General features: G+C 34.4%; 1 protein-coding gene across 2 annotated transcripts; it reads left to right on the top strand.

The window, feature by feature from the left end:
* Window positions 1–565: 565 nt before the first annotated feature.
* On the top strand, window positions 566–18511 carry LOC150102407 (uncharacterized). Of its 2 annotated transcripts, XM_090399341.1 has the most exons (3): window positions 566–759; window positions 13314–13367; window positions 17122–18511. In XM_090399341.1, exon 3 carries the CDS (start codon window positions 17130–17132, stop codon window positions 17901–17903), a length of 774 nt encoding a protein of 257 aa, XP_090255467.1. In that variant the 5' UTR covers window positions 566–759; window positions 13314–13367; window positions 17122–17129; the 3' UTR covers window positions 17904–18511. The 2 variants fall into 2 exon arrangements, with proteins under 2 accessions (XP_090255467.1, XP_090255465.1); XM_090399339.1 differs by lacking the exon at window positions 13314–13367.
* Window positions 18512–19061: the final 550 nt, after the last annotated feature.

Below are 19061 nucleotides of genomic sequence, written 5' to 3'. Positions count from 1 at the left end.
AGACCTGTATAACGAATGCCTCCTTTTCAAAGGTGGGCAGTAGATTTGGCGTGAGAGACTTGTGGCGACGGGGGGGTTATGGTCTAGTGGTAGGCACATGGGCGGTCTTCACACCTGGCCACTACCGACGAAGCGGCGACTGAATGGTCTGTCATGAGAGCATAATACATTTTCTCGTCCGTGGTTCCAAGAGGACGGTGGGTGATGCTGACTCCGAGGGGTCAAGAAGCGTCAGACAACAGCATTCCATGAGCGACTCTGTGGCTACCGCACTAACTGTGACACGAGTCAGACATAACACGTGCCAGGCGACGCCACGGGGAGGGAAAATAAAAAAAAAAAAATGCCTTTTACACGATATCAAATCCCCGTTTCTTCAACCACTATATAGACTCTCTGGCGACCGGCTGCACGGTGATTTCGTCACATCAACAACCCAATCCGACCATTCTGTAGCCGTATTGTGTTTAATACGGCGAATCTTAGCGCAATAGTCATCCCCCTATCCTCTCCCCCACTCTTTTCCGGAAGTTGCGGAGCGAACGATACATATAGTATTTACATTGTTGAAAACCGGCTACACATCAACGGACAGATTTCTCCGGCTATTACTTACAACGGTATATCTCTGGGCATACGCTAGCCCACGTGCATTTTCCTGCTCGTCGCAACTTACTTTGGTTGTGTCACAATTCTCAGGACGTAGAAGTTGCAGGTTACCTAAGAGATCATCTTCTTAGTGCACTTGAACAGTAAAAGGTAATTTTGTTTTTACTTTGACTAAGATTCGATAAATGCTCATATTTGAAGAAGTTATAAGTTATAACCAAGTATATCACTCACGTATGCAACAGCTAGTTGTTTCTTGTAGAAAGGCGTAAATTAATTTTTTGCATGCATTTTTACATATAACATGTATGTTTTTGTCATATATGTGTTATCAACCATTGGCTTTCTGTTATATGGAATCTAAAATTGATTAATTTTTGAAGAAAACAAAGAACTGTTTATTGGAATTTTAAATTCCTTGTATCTTATTTACCGACTAAGGAAAATAGCATTTAGAGGATCGCATAATAAATGCAACCATCAACAAAATTGTTCATGTGTAATACGACAAGCTTCTTCAGTTTCCACATGGCATCATTTCATTACAGAAAAAATTAGTGATATTGTATTAATATCTATTATATGAAAAAAAGGCTAGGCCGCTATTTGATTATAATATAAAACTAGGCATACTGATTTTGGTTCCCACATGAGCAACGAACACGATTTATAACTCAGAATCACCCCATTATTTAACATCGTTTCTTAGGATGCCATTCAGGAATAAGCACTTCATGATTTTCTGCTTTTAGTTAGTGTTATCAAATATTTCTTCTTTATTTTTTTGCCGAGCTTATTCAGAGAAGTGTATACATAAACACATATTTATGGGATGAGAATATGATCTTATTAACTTAGCATGTAATTTGTTTGTTAAACATAATATGCCAATACTTCAACGGAGAAGGCCTCAACACTAGAGACATGCATCTTGAATAAAATCTACAAATAAAATCTACAAACGCTACGAACGAGATCGTTTTAAGTTACAAACATTTTTTTTTTACATTTATATTAACATACAAAATATATCAGTGATCGAGTTTAGTGTACCAGAATATTGTCTTATATAGATAAATGTTTTAAAGAGAAAAAAATAAAATATAAAGGGAAAGGAACTTTTGTCTTAACCTACTTATATATTCAACGAAATTTTATTAAGAGCATTATAAAATCCATCTGCGAGATACCAATTATCATTACGTGTATTACATTGTTCTGCAATACCGCAGAGACGACTATTTATACAACCGTGTTAACTTGACCCGTGAGCTCCACAAATTTTCTTACGTTTCGATTATGAAGGCTATAGTAACTTGTTAAACTTTTTACGGGATTCCAAAATTATCTCGAAATATATATAATAATAAAAATAATAATAATAATAATCAGGACATTAGGCTCTAAAGACCAAACACGAAACTTTTTCAAACTATTTCAAATTTTCATTAAGCCAGGTCCTGCTGTACGCGCTCAACAAGTTACATCTTAGCGCGCTTCACATTACAAAAGGCCTCTGCTTTGTATATAAAACTTAAAATTTACTCAACAGAGGAGGCCTCTTAAAAGTTATAGTTTGGGAGCCACAACATCTTAAATCCGCCTGCATTCAATGGGATCATGATCTCACAGCGGACGATGAAACTTATCCAGAATCTAAAGACCTTCACTAACGTCCATATTCAGAGTGGAATTCGAGCGCACACCCTCTTATCTGAAGTGCGGGCACGCTATCCACTAGGCCAGTTTACTAAAGCTTGATAAAATGGATTCAGTTTTAATCAGTAATTCATTTTAAATTAAAAAAAAAAATAAATCCTCTACTTTATTGTATTCCTCAAAGGGTATAAGTCGGATTCCTTAACTTTCTGAGGACTGATGAGCAGCCAATCTCCATCCTTCACGCCTTCACTGATAGTGAGCTCAAGTTTCACCAAATCAAGGCTTTCAAGGAGACAGAAAGAGAGACAGAGAGCACGGAAAACAACTTCCATACTCTCGTGGCATTAAACCCTAGCACTCGTATCATTATCTGTAACAGGGTGAATTCTGTCAATTTTTTTTGAAATGCAGGGTAAAAACTCCGGGGGAAAAACTCTACTTTCCTGTGTCAAAGATCGGTTTACTCAGGAACAGGCCGAAGAAAGGCTTAGAAAAGTTCCTGTAGTCTATTTATTATACTGCAATTTACCAGAGCATCGGACAGGAGGAGCCATTAGTTATATTAGAAGATACAAACGACCAGGTCAGAGGATGGATTCCAGAGAATCCCTCTATTATCAATGCGTGCAAAAAAAAACAACGAAAAAACTTTATATCTTTGGCAAAGTGTTAGTGTCCAGTTTTCAAGATACAGTTCAGATCTTTATGGCATTTGTACCTGTATCTTTCTATCTATCTATCTATATGTATATACAGAAAGGTTCATCATTCTTTTCAAATTCAAATTCAAACTTGTTACACCTTGGGTGTAACAAGTTTTTTACCTTGGGTGTAATATATACGTTAAAGATACCAAGAAATTTTATACTTGGTTTTAATCCTTTTCCCAAGTAAGCAAAACAAAGTTTTGCGCGTGAAATATATTCACGTCTGAGCTGCTTATATATAGAAGCTAATGACTTCATATCACTTGCCTTAGTTAGTATGTATCCCATAATGCAAAGCATACCCTCCCTCCATTCAGGCGGTATAATGCAATTCATAATGAGAAGGGCCACTACCCAGACTGGTTTCGACCTTTACTGAGGTCTCTTCAGTAGGAGTCAGACCCGGGAGAGATATCAAGGTTGCAGTAATGCAGAAGTCATATAATTACATCCAAGGTAAAAAACTTTCTACATCTTTCTCTCATCCAGAGATTTTCATTAAGAAGGTCCAGCACCTTTTGTCAACTTGTATATGAGATATATATGACTTCTGCATTACATCAACTTTGGTATCTCTCCAGGGTCTGGCTCCCACTGAAGAGACTGCAATAAAGGTCGAAACCGGTCTGGGGGTATGGCCCTTCCCTTTATGCATTGCATTATACACGCCTGAAAGGGGGGGGGGTATGCTTTGCATTATGGGATACATACTAACTAAGGCAAGTGATATGAAGTCATTAGCCTCTATATATAAGTAGCTCACACACACACACACACACACACACACACACACACACACACACACACACACACACACACACACACACACACACACACACACACACACACACACACACACACAAACTTTTTAAGTTATGTATATATATGTATGTATTTTTCTTCATCCTTGTGGCTGGTTGAGCAGCATACGCTACAAACCAGGAAGATGATTATGAGCAAGGTGGTTTCCCGTAGCCTTCCTTGCCGTAAGTATATTTATGATTGTCGCTGTCATAAATATATATATATATATATATATATATATATATATTATATATATATATATATATTTGTTATTTCTTTTTCTTATTTTTTTTTGTTTAATTTATTTACGGTATTTCAAGAAAGCATCTTCATCTGAAAGTGTGTTCAATTAGCATATATGTCCTGTCCAACACACACTCTGTCGATCATCGTCCTGCAAGAATTATTTCTTTTAAAAAACGAGGTAGTTTATTAATTTATTTAACTAAATTTGCTTTCAATATAATTTTTAATTAGGACGGCAAAATCAATTAAGTTATAAAAAAAAATAAAAAAAAGAGAGAAAGAACTATTCATGTACTAAAGATTTATTTACGTTCTCGTTCAGAGTCTGATCCTTCATATGTATGTATGTGATCCTTCATGCAGACTCTGAAACATACTTAACATACTTGATTATTCTATACAAAATACAAGAGCTGTGGCTCACACTGTATGTATATATATATATATATATATATATATATATATATATATATATCTAGACACGTGATATCAACGAGAACAGGAATTGTTCTTATGGATATCACTAGGTCCTCTCATTCCCACTGAACACAACTTGACCGCTAAATCTATAGGTGCGTTGAAAAATCCATAGTTTCGAGAGGAAAAATCCTTCCATCCTCCTCATATGAGACCTGCTAACTCATCTTCAGTTGAAAGTCCTTATAAAGTGTTTCGTATCCTGGACAGGATTCAAACGGAGGTCTTTCAGACCAACAAGCACTATCGTTACGAATTCATATAACAGCATTCTCAGGGTGAATAATAATCACCTTCACCTCATAGCATTCTTAGAGCGAATACTAATTCACCCTGAGAATGCTATCCGATTTGGATTGCTTCGTTCACTTTTATTTTTATCGCACAGCATCCTCAGGGTGAATATATATAAGAAAATTTAGAAAGAATACGCAATAAAAACGATGACCAAAAGATGAAAAAAAATATTATAGCCTCACCGAAAAGAATAACATTGTTTTCTGACTATCTGTGCTGCAAGAAAAAAGCATTTAACATCAAGCAAAATGGGGCCTTGATTTCTTCTATTCAGTCTATCATGTGAGCGAATTATTTCGCTTGAGTCTTGGAAAGAACGAGAATAGAAACTTACCCTCATAACGAGGCATCGAATATGTGATCCACTCTATTTTGTGGTGGTCTGCTGACAATCAGTAGACACGCAGTTGTTTTTGGAAAGGAAAACTGTTTGGGGGAAAATTTTTAAACTTTTCGAAGCTTCTGAACTGGTTTATAAGACATCTTGTAGCATAGATGCAATATTACGTGTCAAGGAGATCGCACTCTTATGGCACAGAAACATAATTCTTATATTTTAATTGGTATGTCATAGTTCCTATGTGTGTGTAGAATGTTTACAGGCATCTCTTTTGGATAAACGTTAAGAATGAACTGGTTGCAGAGAAGGCCAAGTTCTTTTTTTTTTTTTTTTTTTTTTCGTTTTGTTTTCTAAAACACGAAGTTCTCTGTTTTTGGCAGCTGAAAAAAATTAACATGGGAATATCGACTTGCATGGATAAGCTTTCTACAAACAAAGTGACAATTCACCTCTTTCTTTCTTTTTTTTTTTTTTTAAATTTTTATTGATTATAGTACCAGAAAAGGGCGTTTGTTCTTTCATGCTTCACAGCGCATTTACACTGGTCGGTTTTTGGTCAAACAAATTCCGTTAAATCATGCTGCACGACCCAAACTGCAAATGACAATTGCATTTCGACGAGCCTTTCTGTTCGACAAAAGTAGAGACATCGTCTAATTTGGAATCATTTCAGTCGATGACGGACATTTGAGAAAAGAAAGAATATCATTGGACATTTGCTCTTCCAATGAACTGTATCATTACCATAACAATGCATTCTAGAACGAACGAAACAAATGTTATGGAAGAAGAACGTAAGATAAATGAAGAATATTCGACAACATTGTAAATAATTTTCAAATAAATAAATTCCCTAATGCCTTTCTATTCCTGAAATTCCTCAATGTTCGGAATTAAAAATTCGTGGTTCTTCCTAGAGGGAGGGGAGACCATGCCTGCGTCAGTCTCAGATTGAATTGTTCGGAAACTAGTCGGGAACAAAAAAGCCAAGAGGAAGTTTCGATGATTGGAATCTAGTGTAAAATGATCTTTCTGCAAATTCACGAAGTCACTTGGACGCTCTGCAGCCATCTGTATCGCGCCCTATAATATCAAAAATGAAAGTAAATTAAAACAAAATAAAAACATAACAGAGTTTGTGAAAATTTTGAACCAAAAAAAATGCGGTACCAGAATTGACGACAACCTTATAGACCAAACTATATTCATTTTAACTTTGTGGAATTATTTCTCTCAAAAATGTTATCTTTAAAAAGCCTGAATGATGTAAAATCTCTCACAAAAGTGATGCTATCTTATTTTAAGCCAAAAAAAAACAAAAAAAAACAATTTAATTCTGGCTTCAAGTATCATGAATTATAGGAATCATCGGCAGTAGTTTTACAGCCCCTAGTGGATAGTGAAACACAATTTTATGATTCTTGTGTTTGATTAGAACACGATTTTAAATTGTAGAATGAGAAAACAAGGCAACAGTTACATAAATTTCAAATAAATAAATAAATTTATGAATATCCGCCCAACACAGAATTAAGATACAAGGATTCTGTTTTTTAATTATCAAATATTTCATCGACAACCTTCAATGGTTACACAAGTATGAGAATTCTGATGTTAAAAACTGTATAATACTAACACTTTTTTTATCCTCCACCTTGAATGTAACCATTTGAAAATAAAATCAAACTCTAAAAAGATTATATAGGGGAAAAAAAACACAAATCCGTTATTATTTTATTAAAATTATCAGACATTTTGTTTCATCCAAATTTCATCCAAATACAATTGAATCGAATGAAAATAATGCGGTATATTTTTTCGCATCTAAATAAACTTTCTGACAAGACAATAGCTTTCGAAATGCAGATCTTGCAATAAGGTGTAAATGTTTATTCTTCAACAAAACACGCAGTTGTTCGATGTACTGCAACATTCGTTCTCCCGCTCAAATATACAATTGAATCGAATGAAATCCCAAGCGAATACAATATAAACGTTTTAAGTCTTTTCGACCTGATCAAACAGTTGCACAAGAATTGAACCAGATGTTCAATTCTTGTGCAACTTAAATCGATGAGTTTAAACCAGACTTCGCTACAAGCACTCTTAGGAATCTTCTTATTGGCCTTGAAATTTCGGAAAAACATCTTCATCGCGCAATGTGCCTTTTGAAGAAGTCATTAAATTTTAGCCTTCGGCATTTAAACTTTCAATATTTGACTGCTGGGGTGGCCGTCGGTCGTATATGACGTCTAGTTCTTACAATCCACATGCCCCTAGGGATTTTCTGTAGCTTAGAACGAACGTGAAAGTTGTAATATTATCCCTTCTCCATCGTGTTCTGAAGTGCGTGGTTTTTTTATTTTTAATATTCAGATACGCAGTTGAAGTCACTTCCTGTTCTTATAGTGCGTAGAAGACTTGAATTTGATTTCTTCTTATTAAGAAAACTTTAACTTGGGGAGAAAAAAAAAAAAAAGACACTTGGAGCAGTTACGCGGCACTTTTTTTAACATGATAATTCATTTGCTATTAGCACTTTTATAAATTGATAAATTTTAGATATAAATCATATCTAGAAAAAGAAGCTACAGAGAACATTATTATAAAAATTCGTATATGGTTAAAAAACAGACATCATGGGAAAAATTGCATACAAAGAAGGCCAATGTAAAAACACCTAAATGTTACTAATATGGATCTAAATCTACCTGGTTGGCCAAGTGGTTAGTATATCCGCTTTTCAACCAGCAGGACTGGTTGGCAAAGTGGTTAGCGTACTACCTCTCCAGCCAAGAGGTCGTGGGTTCGAATCCCACTGCGGGCATGGATGTTTGAAATTGTCTTTAGGTAGGGGATGAATTTCATCACTCTGCTTATTGGGGGCCAGTGGCTAGAGCAAGGTTTCTGGACTATATAAATAAAAATACGAAAAATGAAGAAAAGTTTCATGGGTGGGAGTCACTTCGAAACTTTAAAAACTTAAGGTTTCGAAAAATTTTAGTAGGGAACTAAAATTCTTTCAATTACATCACTTGGTAGCAGTACCTTCCCTCCCTAAAGTTCCCTTATTTAAGTCAATTCAGATCACGTCATCCCCAACATATTGGCATGGCCAATCCAAAATTTATAAAGAAGGCTCATTGATTCATTCTACGAGAACTGATTTTCTTGTCGAAATTATATATCATAGCTAAGCTTTTATAGAATTATATTGCTTTACCTTCCAGTACAAACAGTTTCTGAATTAGAAAGCTTATCAGACGCTCTACGAAGGCTTGGCGAGTTATCTTTACCAATATCCCTGTGAAAGAAGCTTTCAATCTCATCAAAAAGTTCTCTTTGATGCAGCTAAACTTTTCTAAAAGTCTTTATTTATTGATTGATTTTTTATTATGGAAATGCCAAATACAACCTGCTGTCTTCTTTGGAAATGGAATTTGTTTCTACAGCGTTAGACTACCCTAAAAACTATTATATGATATGATGGGTTCCGGTTTAGTTGCCGACTGGAGAAACTTTTTCTAGGTCTTTTTTTTTTTTTTGCGGGGTTGGGGGGTCGGTTCTCGGGTTGGTCGATCTATGGCACAGGCAAGCTGAGTTTTCCCTCAGCTTGCCTGTGCATAAATTTTAATTCATTTTATTTTTGTTTACCAATATGTTTAGAAAAAAATTCGCCTATAAGTTATTACATACATGTAGAGCAGCCAGTTTGTTCCAATGCAAGGCTTTTATTTCTCTAGTAAATCTTAGGGCATCTTTATTACAAAAATTAAACACCAGTGTAGCTTACAGAACAGTCTAAATATTACGATATCCCCAGCCACCGCCCTTCTTTTCAAAAAAAAAAAAAAACCCAAGTAGGTGCAAAATTCATCATACTTGTTACAAGTCTTACATAGGTGAGACCACCAACTTCTATGAATTTATACAAAAAGAACATCATAAATATGTGACTCATAAAAAAAGAGAAGACATCAGATCTGCCCACGTCTTTTCAAGTTAGTATAGCAAGAATAGTTGACAGCTTATATACAACAACAACATAACTTCACTCTTTCAACTTTCCATGTTTTGATGAATTTTTTAACTGGTTTCTTTTTGTGTGAATACTTTTACAACTAGCTAGAATGCTAGTCAATAAAGTAAGATTTTTCTTTTTATAACAGAAATTAATTCAGGTATATTCTATATGTCAGCGCAGTTAGCCTAGTGGCTGTGCTCTTTGCAACCATATGCCTAGGGGAGGATTGTCCTTCCCTACGCATATCTAACCTAATCGAACCTTCCGTCACTGACGGGAAGGTTCGATTCCAGTCAGTGACGTGAGGAGCTGAAGGATCTTCCTCAGCCATAGTCAAGCTAGCGGTCTTGGGCTAGCTTGACTATGGCTGAGGTAATCCTGGGGTTTTTCATTCTGAAAAGCAGGCAAACTGGCCTTGAGAACTCAACACTACAGGACATAGGATACACCGGGGAGTAGGGCTTGACCACCTTATCCTGTGAACGGTTTGAGGTCCGATGATTAATAAACCCTCGACACCGCAAGGTAAAAGGAAGATGAGATAAAAAAAAAATATATATATATATATATATATCAAAGTGAATCAAAATCTGCAATCCGTAAATTTCCATCAAGAAGGTTTTTAAATGAATACGTTTCCTTTTTATAAGTGTCTGGAATATTTTATACAGAATAAAATATAGTCAATAATATTATAATTTTGAAGTATTGTCACTAGTTGTTCTTTTGAAGCTATTGTAGCAATAGTTTAAAATGATTGAAAACATAGCTCGAACCATGTTTCTTTTCATTTCGTTTCAAACTCTAATAATCTTGATGCAAGAGTTTGACATCTTTATCAAGGAATATATTAATATAAAGTGTCAGTCTAGGGCTCACGGTAGCTGTTCAGCATATTTGAATCTAACGTTTCTCTATTAATATATGATATTTAAAAAAACTCATAGTTGTGAAACAAGAAAATCGACAGCAGAACCCACACATTCTTTCAGACAATGATATATTGAGTTAGGGTAAGGATCACGAGATGGTGGCAGTTGTCCGTCATTACTCTCTTGACCAGATGCCGTTTGAAAATCATTGAGAGTTTAGACCAGCTATTTCTGATGGGATAAGGATGGAGGCTTACTTCCCCTCAGTCTCCAAAAGTTAGAGAGGACTAAAAAGCCTCTCTTACTCCCTTATCGGAAATAAAAGGCGTTGGAGAGTTTTTTTTTTTTAATTTTTTTATTTAGGTTGTGAACCAAACTCGGACTGCTTTTTTATACGAGATTCGTGTTCAAGTGCTAAGCGGTAACAACATCATTGAGCTGTAAGATTTTTATCCATTCATTACTTGAGATTTAAAATAGGAAACTAAAATATATCAAACTACAGATGCAATTTTTAATTATATCTTTCTTAGTTTCTAAATAAAGAAAAAGTCGCAATATATTTGAAATATTCAAAATTGAATATTTCAATTATGAGAAGAAAGTGATAAATAGTAGGACAGGAAATCGAAATTCTGCAGGAAGCTAATGAGAAATAATTATCAAGATTTTTATCAGTTCCTGTTTTACTTGACAGATTAGCTTCATATTTTTACCAATAAAATTTATTTCAAAAATTTTCATATGTATTATAAGGCGCATTTAGAAAATATATAAAGTTATTTAGATTAATTTCATCAGTCAGTATGCACATAACATTTTGCTCTGGCTGAATGGAAATGATAGAAATTTAGCAATGTTTGCTACAGTTTAGTTACATCCTTCGTTTTTTTTTTTTTTAAATAAATAAATATTTATTTTGAAAGCTTTAAAAAATGGATCAAATTAGAAAGCTCGAAACCGGTCTGCATAGTGACCTTCTCTTCTAATGTAGAACAGTAATACATCTCCTAAGAGCTGTGTTTTACATTATGGGAAAATATTAAGGACAGTGATCGGATCTTGCTCCACCTTTACTACGAGTTGCCCTGGCATTGCACTACCAGGTGTTGGCTTACGCTTGGACTCGCTGAACTTTATATAGTTTTCTATATTCGGCATGAAACTCTTAGATTAGATTCCCTATCTTTGAGTTTCTTATTCGGCTAAGATATAATGTGGTATTTAATATCCACTTAATTTTGAATAAACCTATTGACATTCTTCTTAAAGAACTGTAGGTTGAAATTGTTGGGAAACATATCATGGGAAAGACTGTTCCAGAGGACAGAATTAAGAGGGAGTAAATGAAGAAGAGGAGAATCAGGTTCAATGAGTTTATAGTTGTATTATAAAGGGATGTTGGACAGCTGCTCTTGTTTTAACAGGCCTAACAGCAAGTGGAGGAATGGTGTCTGCCAATTTACTGGAGAAGCGACCATAAAAGTCTGTAGAAGACAAGCAGAGCTGAAGCATTATAAGACAGGTTGAAATGAGTCTGTGAGGGGAAGGGGTCATCCATGAGCCAAAATGCTCTACTCTGGACAGCATCAAGAATTTTTAAGGAGATTTTAGGTGCGCCACCCCAATTTGTGTACAATATTCTAACAATGGGCGGATTTGGGATTTATATAGGGTCAGCAGCTGGATGGGTGTAAAACAGCTTCTTGAGCGGAAAGGAATGCCTAGTTTTTTTGAGAAGCTGAAGAAGTTATTGATGCGATGTGTTTGTGTCAAGAGAGAGAGAGGTAAATTTCAGTTCAAGGATGCAGAGTTCATCCTGTCTGGTGATGTGTGTATTATTGAGGATGAGGAAAGGTGAGCTGAGATCTCTTATGATTGAGAAAAGGCAGGACTGCGTTTTGGTGGCATTGAAGGTGACAATGTTATCCTTTCCCCACTGAAGGAAATCAGTGTTTAAGACACTGGTTGCAGATGATCGTGATGTAAGGGATGTTTGGGAACTACAAGGGTGATTTTGGGTGGGTGATTTCAACTTAAATCAGGCCTGCTTAGTGGTTATATTAGGATTTTAGATTTGAAACGATATAAAATTTTATGTTACAAATGACCACCGTGTCTTATTCAACGGTATATCATTGTGTTAATACACGTGATTTCTGCATTTAATGACGCTGGCTGCACCGTCGTGTTAAAATATGCCTGAAATCCACAGTGTAATTCAGCAAAGAGGCTGAATTTAGTGTAATAAAATAACAAATCTCAAAGCTCTGAAATTTGTCAGAAGTTTAGAAAAAGTGTATTGAAACGTGCACTTGGTTTGGAAAATGTCTTAAGCTTTTCCAAATCCACAACTCGGAATACTTGTCAAATATATACCCGTCTGAACCAGACGATGGAAACTTCTGATCGTAGCTTCAGTTGGTGGTAAAAACAGCACGCTGGAGCTTATTTCCGGTCGCAGATCTTAAAATATTTGTAGCGGCATTTATTCCAAGAAGTTTCTGAATCTCTTTCCCTTCCCCCTTCTGCCCCTAGTAAATAATTCATAGGATGCTTCGGGTTACCAAAGATTCTCAATAATTTCCTGTTATGTTTTTGTTAAATTTCTGTGCTACATTAGAGTAAGTTACCTTGAAAACTCTATATGTATCGCTTTTCTTGAGTTAACTATTTGTGAATTCAGAGACACAGAGAAAGAGAGGGAGGGAGAGAGAGAGATTTTTTGACTTTTCCATGTTTAAAATACATTATATGTTTGGGTTAAATTGTGCTGCAATGTGGATTAAAAAATCGTCATATCCAACGATGGGATTTCTTAGAATAGCTGACTAAAGATAAACTCAGCGATGACAATACATAATTCAGCAATGTGAGGCCTCTTTTCAAAATAAATAAATTAGGCCTAATACTTTATTTTTCCCAAAAAATTATGTAACATTTAGGTGACTTATTTTTTCTTGTTTGACAAATTTGTCTTCAGCAGAAACGAAAGTTTCTGCAAAGATAACGTAGGTTGCTCCGAAGAAAGCTGATGATGCTTTCTTTCTTTCTTGTTTTCTTTTTTCTTTTTTTATTATTATTTTTAATACCATCAACATCATCATCATTACTATCCAAAAGTATGTTTCCATAAGTCTTGGAATTGGATCGATGAATGTTTAATGGAGAAGCAACTCATTATAATCTGCAACGTATTTTTTTTATTTTTTTATTTTTAGCTCACTTTCTTCATTTGCTGTTACGTTAAAAACATTAATATTTTCACAATATAGATTTTCGTATACCGGGTGCAGTGATAAAGAAACCAGGAGAAGCTCCAGTTTTAGGTACGTCACTAATTCCTCTTCACTCTTTCTTGATGTTAGCGATTCACAAAAATATCACTGGACCTACCGATATACTGCTATTTGTTTACTTTGGTGCCACAATTTAATTAAAACATATTCAAAAACGTTTTACTGGTGGCATTCATGGTGATTGTTATAAACTTCATATTAGGATATTAAATTATTTCCACCCATTCTGCTTGCAATAGACATTTCTTTCAATTTTAGATTAAGAATATTAATGCAAGATTGTTTATTTTGCTGTTTTTTTTCTTTTCTTTCTAACAGGCATATTCTAATTAGCGATTTATACATTAAATCATTTCTACTCTTCGTTGAATGATTTCAGTATTTTAATTTATTAAAAAAATAATTATTTTTTTCTTGTGGTTGTCACTTCCACCTCAAAAATGAATTGATATGTAGCAAATGAATTTTCGTCCTGGGTGAAATAATTGTCCTACTTACCGGAAGTCGGAAGTGGCTTGAAAATGTTCCACAATTCCTAGTCTGTCTACGCTACTAAATATGCCACAGGTTACAAAATTTCTGGGTGGATCAGAATCAACACAAAGATGACAAGAGAGAGAGAGAGAGAGAGAGAGAGAGAGAGAGAGAGAGAGAGAGAGAGAGAGAGAGAGAGAGTTCTATATGAAGATATGGAGTTAACACATTTCTGTATGGTTCAGATCGTGTGCTTGTCTCTGAGATGAGTACATTTAGTATAATTTCTGTTTTTTTTTTTTCATTTAAAATTTATTCTTGTTAGCAAGTTTGAATTAAGTATTTATTATAGAAAGAAAAAGTATGCAACAGCTTTCCTTATGAAAAGAAAATTGCGTAGTAAAACGCTTTAAAACTTTTAGGTTCCCCGCCTTCTTAATCTTAATGTTTTACCTATTTTGTACTCCTTATATTTGTCTATCCCCTCCCCTGACTATTTGAAAGAAAAAGTACCCTTGATGCATAAGTTGGGCTCAATGATACAGAACATGCACACACTTAAGAAAGAATCCACCTCGGATTGTGGTGCGATGGCAGTTGCTTTTGGAAAGCAGGGCACGACTTGTCAACACAGTTTTGACCTAGTTCAAGGTTAAAAGTTGCCAATCGTCAATGAAAGTAAATATCTTTATTATAAACAAGATAACATTCCAACGTTTTTTGTTTTTATTTCTTAAATCTTAAACTTATGATAAAACTAATAGGTCACTTTCCCAGCTTAATTAGACTAAAGATAACTCATAAATTATAAAATCCCCCCCCCCCATTTAAAAAAAAAAAAAAATCCCTGGTCAGTATAATTCAGTGGATATGTACGACACTAAAAGACCCGAGATCAAATGTAGGCGTGATTTATTAGGTTTTCACTATTTGGTTAGGTATTACAAGCTTCATCTGAAGAAAACCGTGCTTGCGTTTTCTTATGATATCCCCGACCCCTTACTACCGCACCCAGATAATGGATCACTATGGGAGACTCGTATGAAATTTCACTCGGACCTATTTGGCGTCTAAATTATATTTGTTTGTTTACACAGTTCTGTTTGTGGTTTCGGATTGACATTTTAACTGCTAAGATAACCTCGTTGAGGTTATTCGTTCAATATACTCCCTCTGTTATGTTCCTATTACTACTGTGTCATGACAACATCCTCAGAGGTATGAGAATAACATAGTTGATTCCTGCAGTAACTGCGTTCCTATTTTACTAACAACAACGTCATAGGAAGGCTGTCATAATAATTGCTATGGAGAGAATCTCCATATTATTAATAGTAATTCATAGTAGTTCTAGTACCTAATAGTAATTATTATTATTACTGAGGTTGATACGACCTAGAATTTTTGCAATGGCAGAACTACAGTATTTTTGCCATTACAGTGGTTACCTTTAAGAGCTAAAAAGTTAATTAAAACAATGGTAATAATATTACTGAAAGCGAATGATTTCAGTAATCTTTTTACTCTTTAAATTTTACCAACAAAAATTTTGAATTTCTGGAATTTACATACTGTAAAATTTATCTTACTTGCATAAATTGGTCCAGTTAAAGATAGTATACATCTATATACTTAAAACATTTATAAATCATTTAATCTTTTGATTTTAGTTATCTTACCCTTTAAATCTCTCGCTCAAAAGTTCAAAATCCAAGCGAAATTTATTTTATTTTCATAATTTGGTTCAGAAAAGACACTATAAACTTCCCTATCTTGTTATCTATAATTCTTAAGAAATGACTTTCGCGTATCACCAATTAAATTTACTTTTGTTTTTCTTAGAATCAAAACAACAACGCATATTCTGAATACCAAACTAAATCTTTCCGGGAATTTCAAATTTTTTCCGCAGCAACAAATAGGCTCTGCAATAAAATGCATTCTTAAGTCAAATACAGAACTGAAATAAAATTACAGTATTTATTTTTTATTGTTTTCGGAGCAGTATATAAATTATATACTGCTCCGAATATATTTTATATTTATATAAATACATAAAATCTTATTTTATATACTTTTATAAAAAATTATATATAAAATTATAATTTAGCGTTAAAAGTTAAAAAGAAGTATCTGAAATTATTTATTTATTATTTTGATACTCCCTCGATTTAAAGGACATATTCGCAGTTGCTTTCAACTGGAATCAAAGATGGATTAAAAAAATAGCAATACTAAAAATATTATTTCTTTTTGAACAAAATAAATGTTCTCTCTGTATATATACGCATATATTGAATACCCAATAGAAACCACTGTTTAATTCAGCATTTAGTTTCACTTGTATTGCTACCTTTTTTTCTCTTCCAACATTCTTATCATTTGTTTCCTTATTTAGGCCATTTACTTCCTGTTCAGAAGAGTAAAAGTTAAAAACAATAAAAACAAGTTTCTGAAATTATTTATTTATTACTTTGATACTTTCAAGAAGTCTCAGAACTCTTCAACCCCATCTATCAACATTAACTAATTATGTAATTCCAAAGGGTGGAATCTCATTTTGAGATTTTGCCATGATACATGCGACTCTATGTAACATTTTATGTAGTAAGAAATAGGCCAAGTATTCAGAGAAAATGTCTTCAGAGAAAACTTTCTTGCTTACGAAACAGACCAATAAATTTGAATTGTTTGAAAAGATTTCAAAAGATCCAGAACCACGCTACATTTACGAAGCTATAGATATCGAAAAGTAGTTCCCCTTTTTGGAGCTAAGCTCTACAGTGAAGTTAGGCAACGCTGGTAATAGTAATAGTGGAATTGTGGATGCATCAGTTATCCAATATATTTAGGACAACTCTGGTGAATCATTATTATATCCAAGTTTCTCGTTATAGACAAAAATACAAAAGTATCTTAGTGAGATTCACTATTATTTTATGTTATTATATTATATTATATTATATTATATTATATTATATTATATTATATTATATTATATTATATTATATTATATTATATTTTTTAAGGAAAGAGTTCCTCAAAGTTAAAGTAATCCGATTCGCATTTTGACTAAATTATATCATTAATCTAAATATCTGAATCTAAACTTCTACTAAATTTTGTTGTAAGCCGATGATTTTTTTTATGATTACCATCATAATTAAGATTCCAAATGAAAGTTATTTGTTTATTTAATACACAGACTCGTGTTAAACATAATATCCTTTATATTTTAACAGTCTTGGTCACTGTTTACTTCACATTTATCTGTCTGTTTAATCGTTCTCTGTTTGTTTTTCTTTTGCAGCCTGAAGAATGGTTAATCGGTTAGGAATGGTCGGAATTATATTTCTGTTATCAGTTGTTATCAAGGCTGAAGAGATAAATACAGTTCCAAGTGATGTCCCTGAAGGAACTATGGATTCTTGGAATTCTAGCATGCACTCCCCCGAAAAACCTGGAGACTTACTTCCCATTATCATACAACACATGATCCCAAAACGAGCGCAAAAGAAACTTCAAAAAGAATCTAGCAAGAAAACCTGGTCGTCTCGGCTAATCACTAGAAAACAACTGCATTTCAATGGATTAGGACGATGGCATAAAGTGAGACGTATACACAAGTGGAAGCAAGAGTTACCAAATTCCGAACATATTCCACGAATGGATACATTACCTCGCAAAGCATCAAAAAAAGTATCCTTACTTTCAAATTCAGATCCCTGGAGATTCAGGCCTGCTATTTTGAAGTCTAACAAACCACCTGTTGTGGTAACGCGAGCAAATCATTTAAAGAAGGATTGGTGTCGAACGGAACCCCTTCGTCAAGAGATATCAGAAAAGGGTTGTCTCCCGCGGACTATACTGAATAGATTTTGCTACGGACAATGCAACTCTTTCTACATTCCCCGCGAAAGTGACAACAAAATGAAAAATTCAGCTGCTTTTGAGTCGTGTGCATTCTGTAAACCTCATATATCTAGATGGATTAGTGTAACACTTCAGTGTCCAGGAGCCATACAACAAATAAAAAAAATTCGAGTACTTCGTGTAATAAACTGTCGATGCATTTCCGAAGTACTCCGTTGAATGTATTAATACATTCATCTGTACAGTGCAGGTTTCCATATCTATATATGACTTTCTACTATGAATAATATTCGCTCTGTCCAAGAAAAGCAAGAACCGGTGTGGCTTCAGAAATGCTGCTGAACAGGAGTTCCAGATAAGGCTAATAATAGCCCCGGTTTTATGAGATGTTTACAGGTATTGAAACCGAAGTTAAGTTTTCTTCCAATCTTAAGAACTAAGATTAGTACTGTATCTAGTTGCTCTCGAGTAATCAAGAAAAGATTATTCTTACGGAAGATATGGTGCCCATAGCTCCTCTAGATTGAATTCAGCATGCTCGGATATAAGGTTTCTCATGTTGGGGGAGATGTGAAGATACCATTAAGTAACAAACTTCTGTTCTTTCAGACGTGGGTGCGAAGTAAACCACTTTCTGGTTTACAATAAAAACACTGCTAAATGATTAATAATTCTGATACCGTCTCTCTCAATGAGTCGGATTAATTTTTAAGCGTAAAAGAAAATCCCTTTACTACTTTTTTAAGATATACACCACTTTAAATATTTATTCTCAGTGATGAGAATAGATCTTGTAATCTAAGTATAATAAAATATTTGTATATAGAGTGTGTGTGATGCATTTATTTTTTTTTTTTAAATAGAAACTTGAAAACCATAAATCACTGGAATTTTGACGTCTCCATTATTTCCACCTTAGTATCACCACCTCTGGGCGGTTCCCACCGATGAGACCTCAATAAAGGTCGAAACCCGTCTGGGTAGTGACCCTTCCCTTAATGCATAGCATCATACATGTCCGCAAGGAGATGTGCTTTGCATTATAGATACTAAAGCAAAGTGATGAGAACTTATGCCACCTTTATTACGAGTTTCTCCAGTCCTGAAAATACTTCAGGAGCAAACTTTGTTTGCTTACATTTGGATAAAGGATAAAACCAAATATATAATTAGCATGGATTTACTAAAGGAAGATCGTGCTTTAGCAACCTGCTTACTTTTTATAATAAAGTGATAAATGCGTTGGATAAGGGTATTGCATATACAGTGGTATATTTAGATTTTGCAAAGGCGTTTGATAAATTGCCACATGACAAGCTGGTAATTAAATTGGAACGGATGGGACTGAACAGTAGATTGGTTCACTGGATTGGAGAT

The sequence above is a fragment of the Typopeltis vanoorti genome, chromosome 10 (assembly GCF_054136105.1).
Source record: "Typopeltis vanoorti isolate ZY-2024b chromosome 10, IOZ_Tvanoo_1.0, whole genome shotgun sequence".
NCBI classification, from domain to species: Eukaryota; Metazoa; Arthropoda; class Arachnida; order Uropygi; family Thelyphonidae; genus Typopeltis; species Typopeltis vanoorti.
The sequence above is the reverse complement of the archived record's forward strand: the minus strand, read 5'-3'. Positions and strand labels throughout refer to the sequence as shown.

Coding starts and splice junctions, on each gene's coding strand:
- LOC150102407 (XM_090399339.1), top strand. CDS start 17,130: ATGGTTAATCGGTTAGGAATGGTCGGAATTATATTTCTGTTATCAGTT.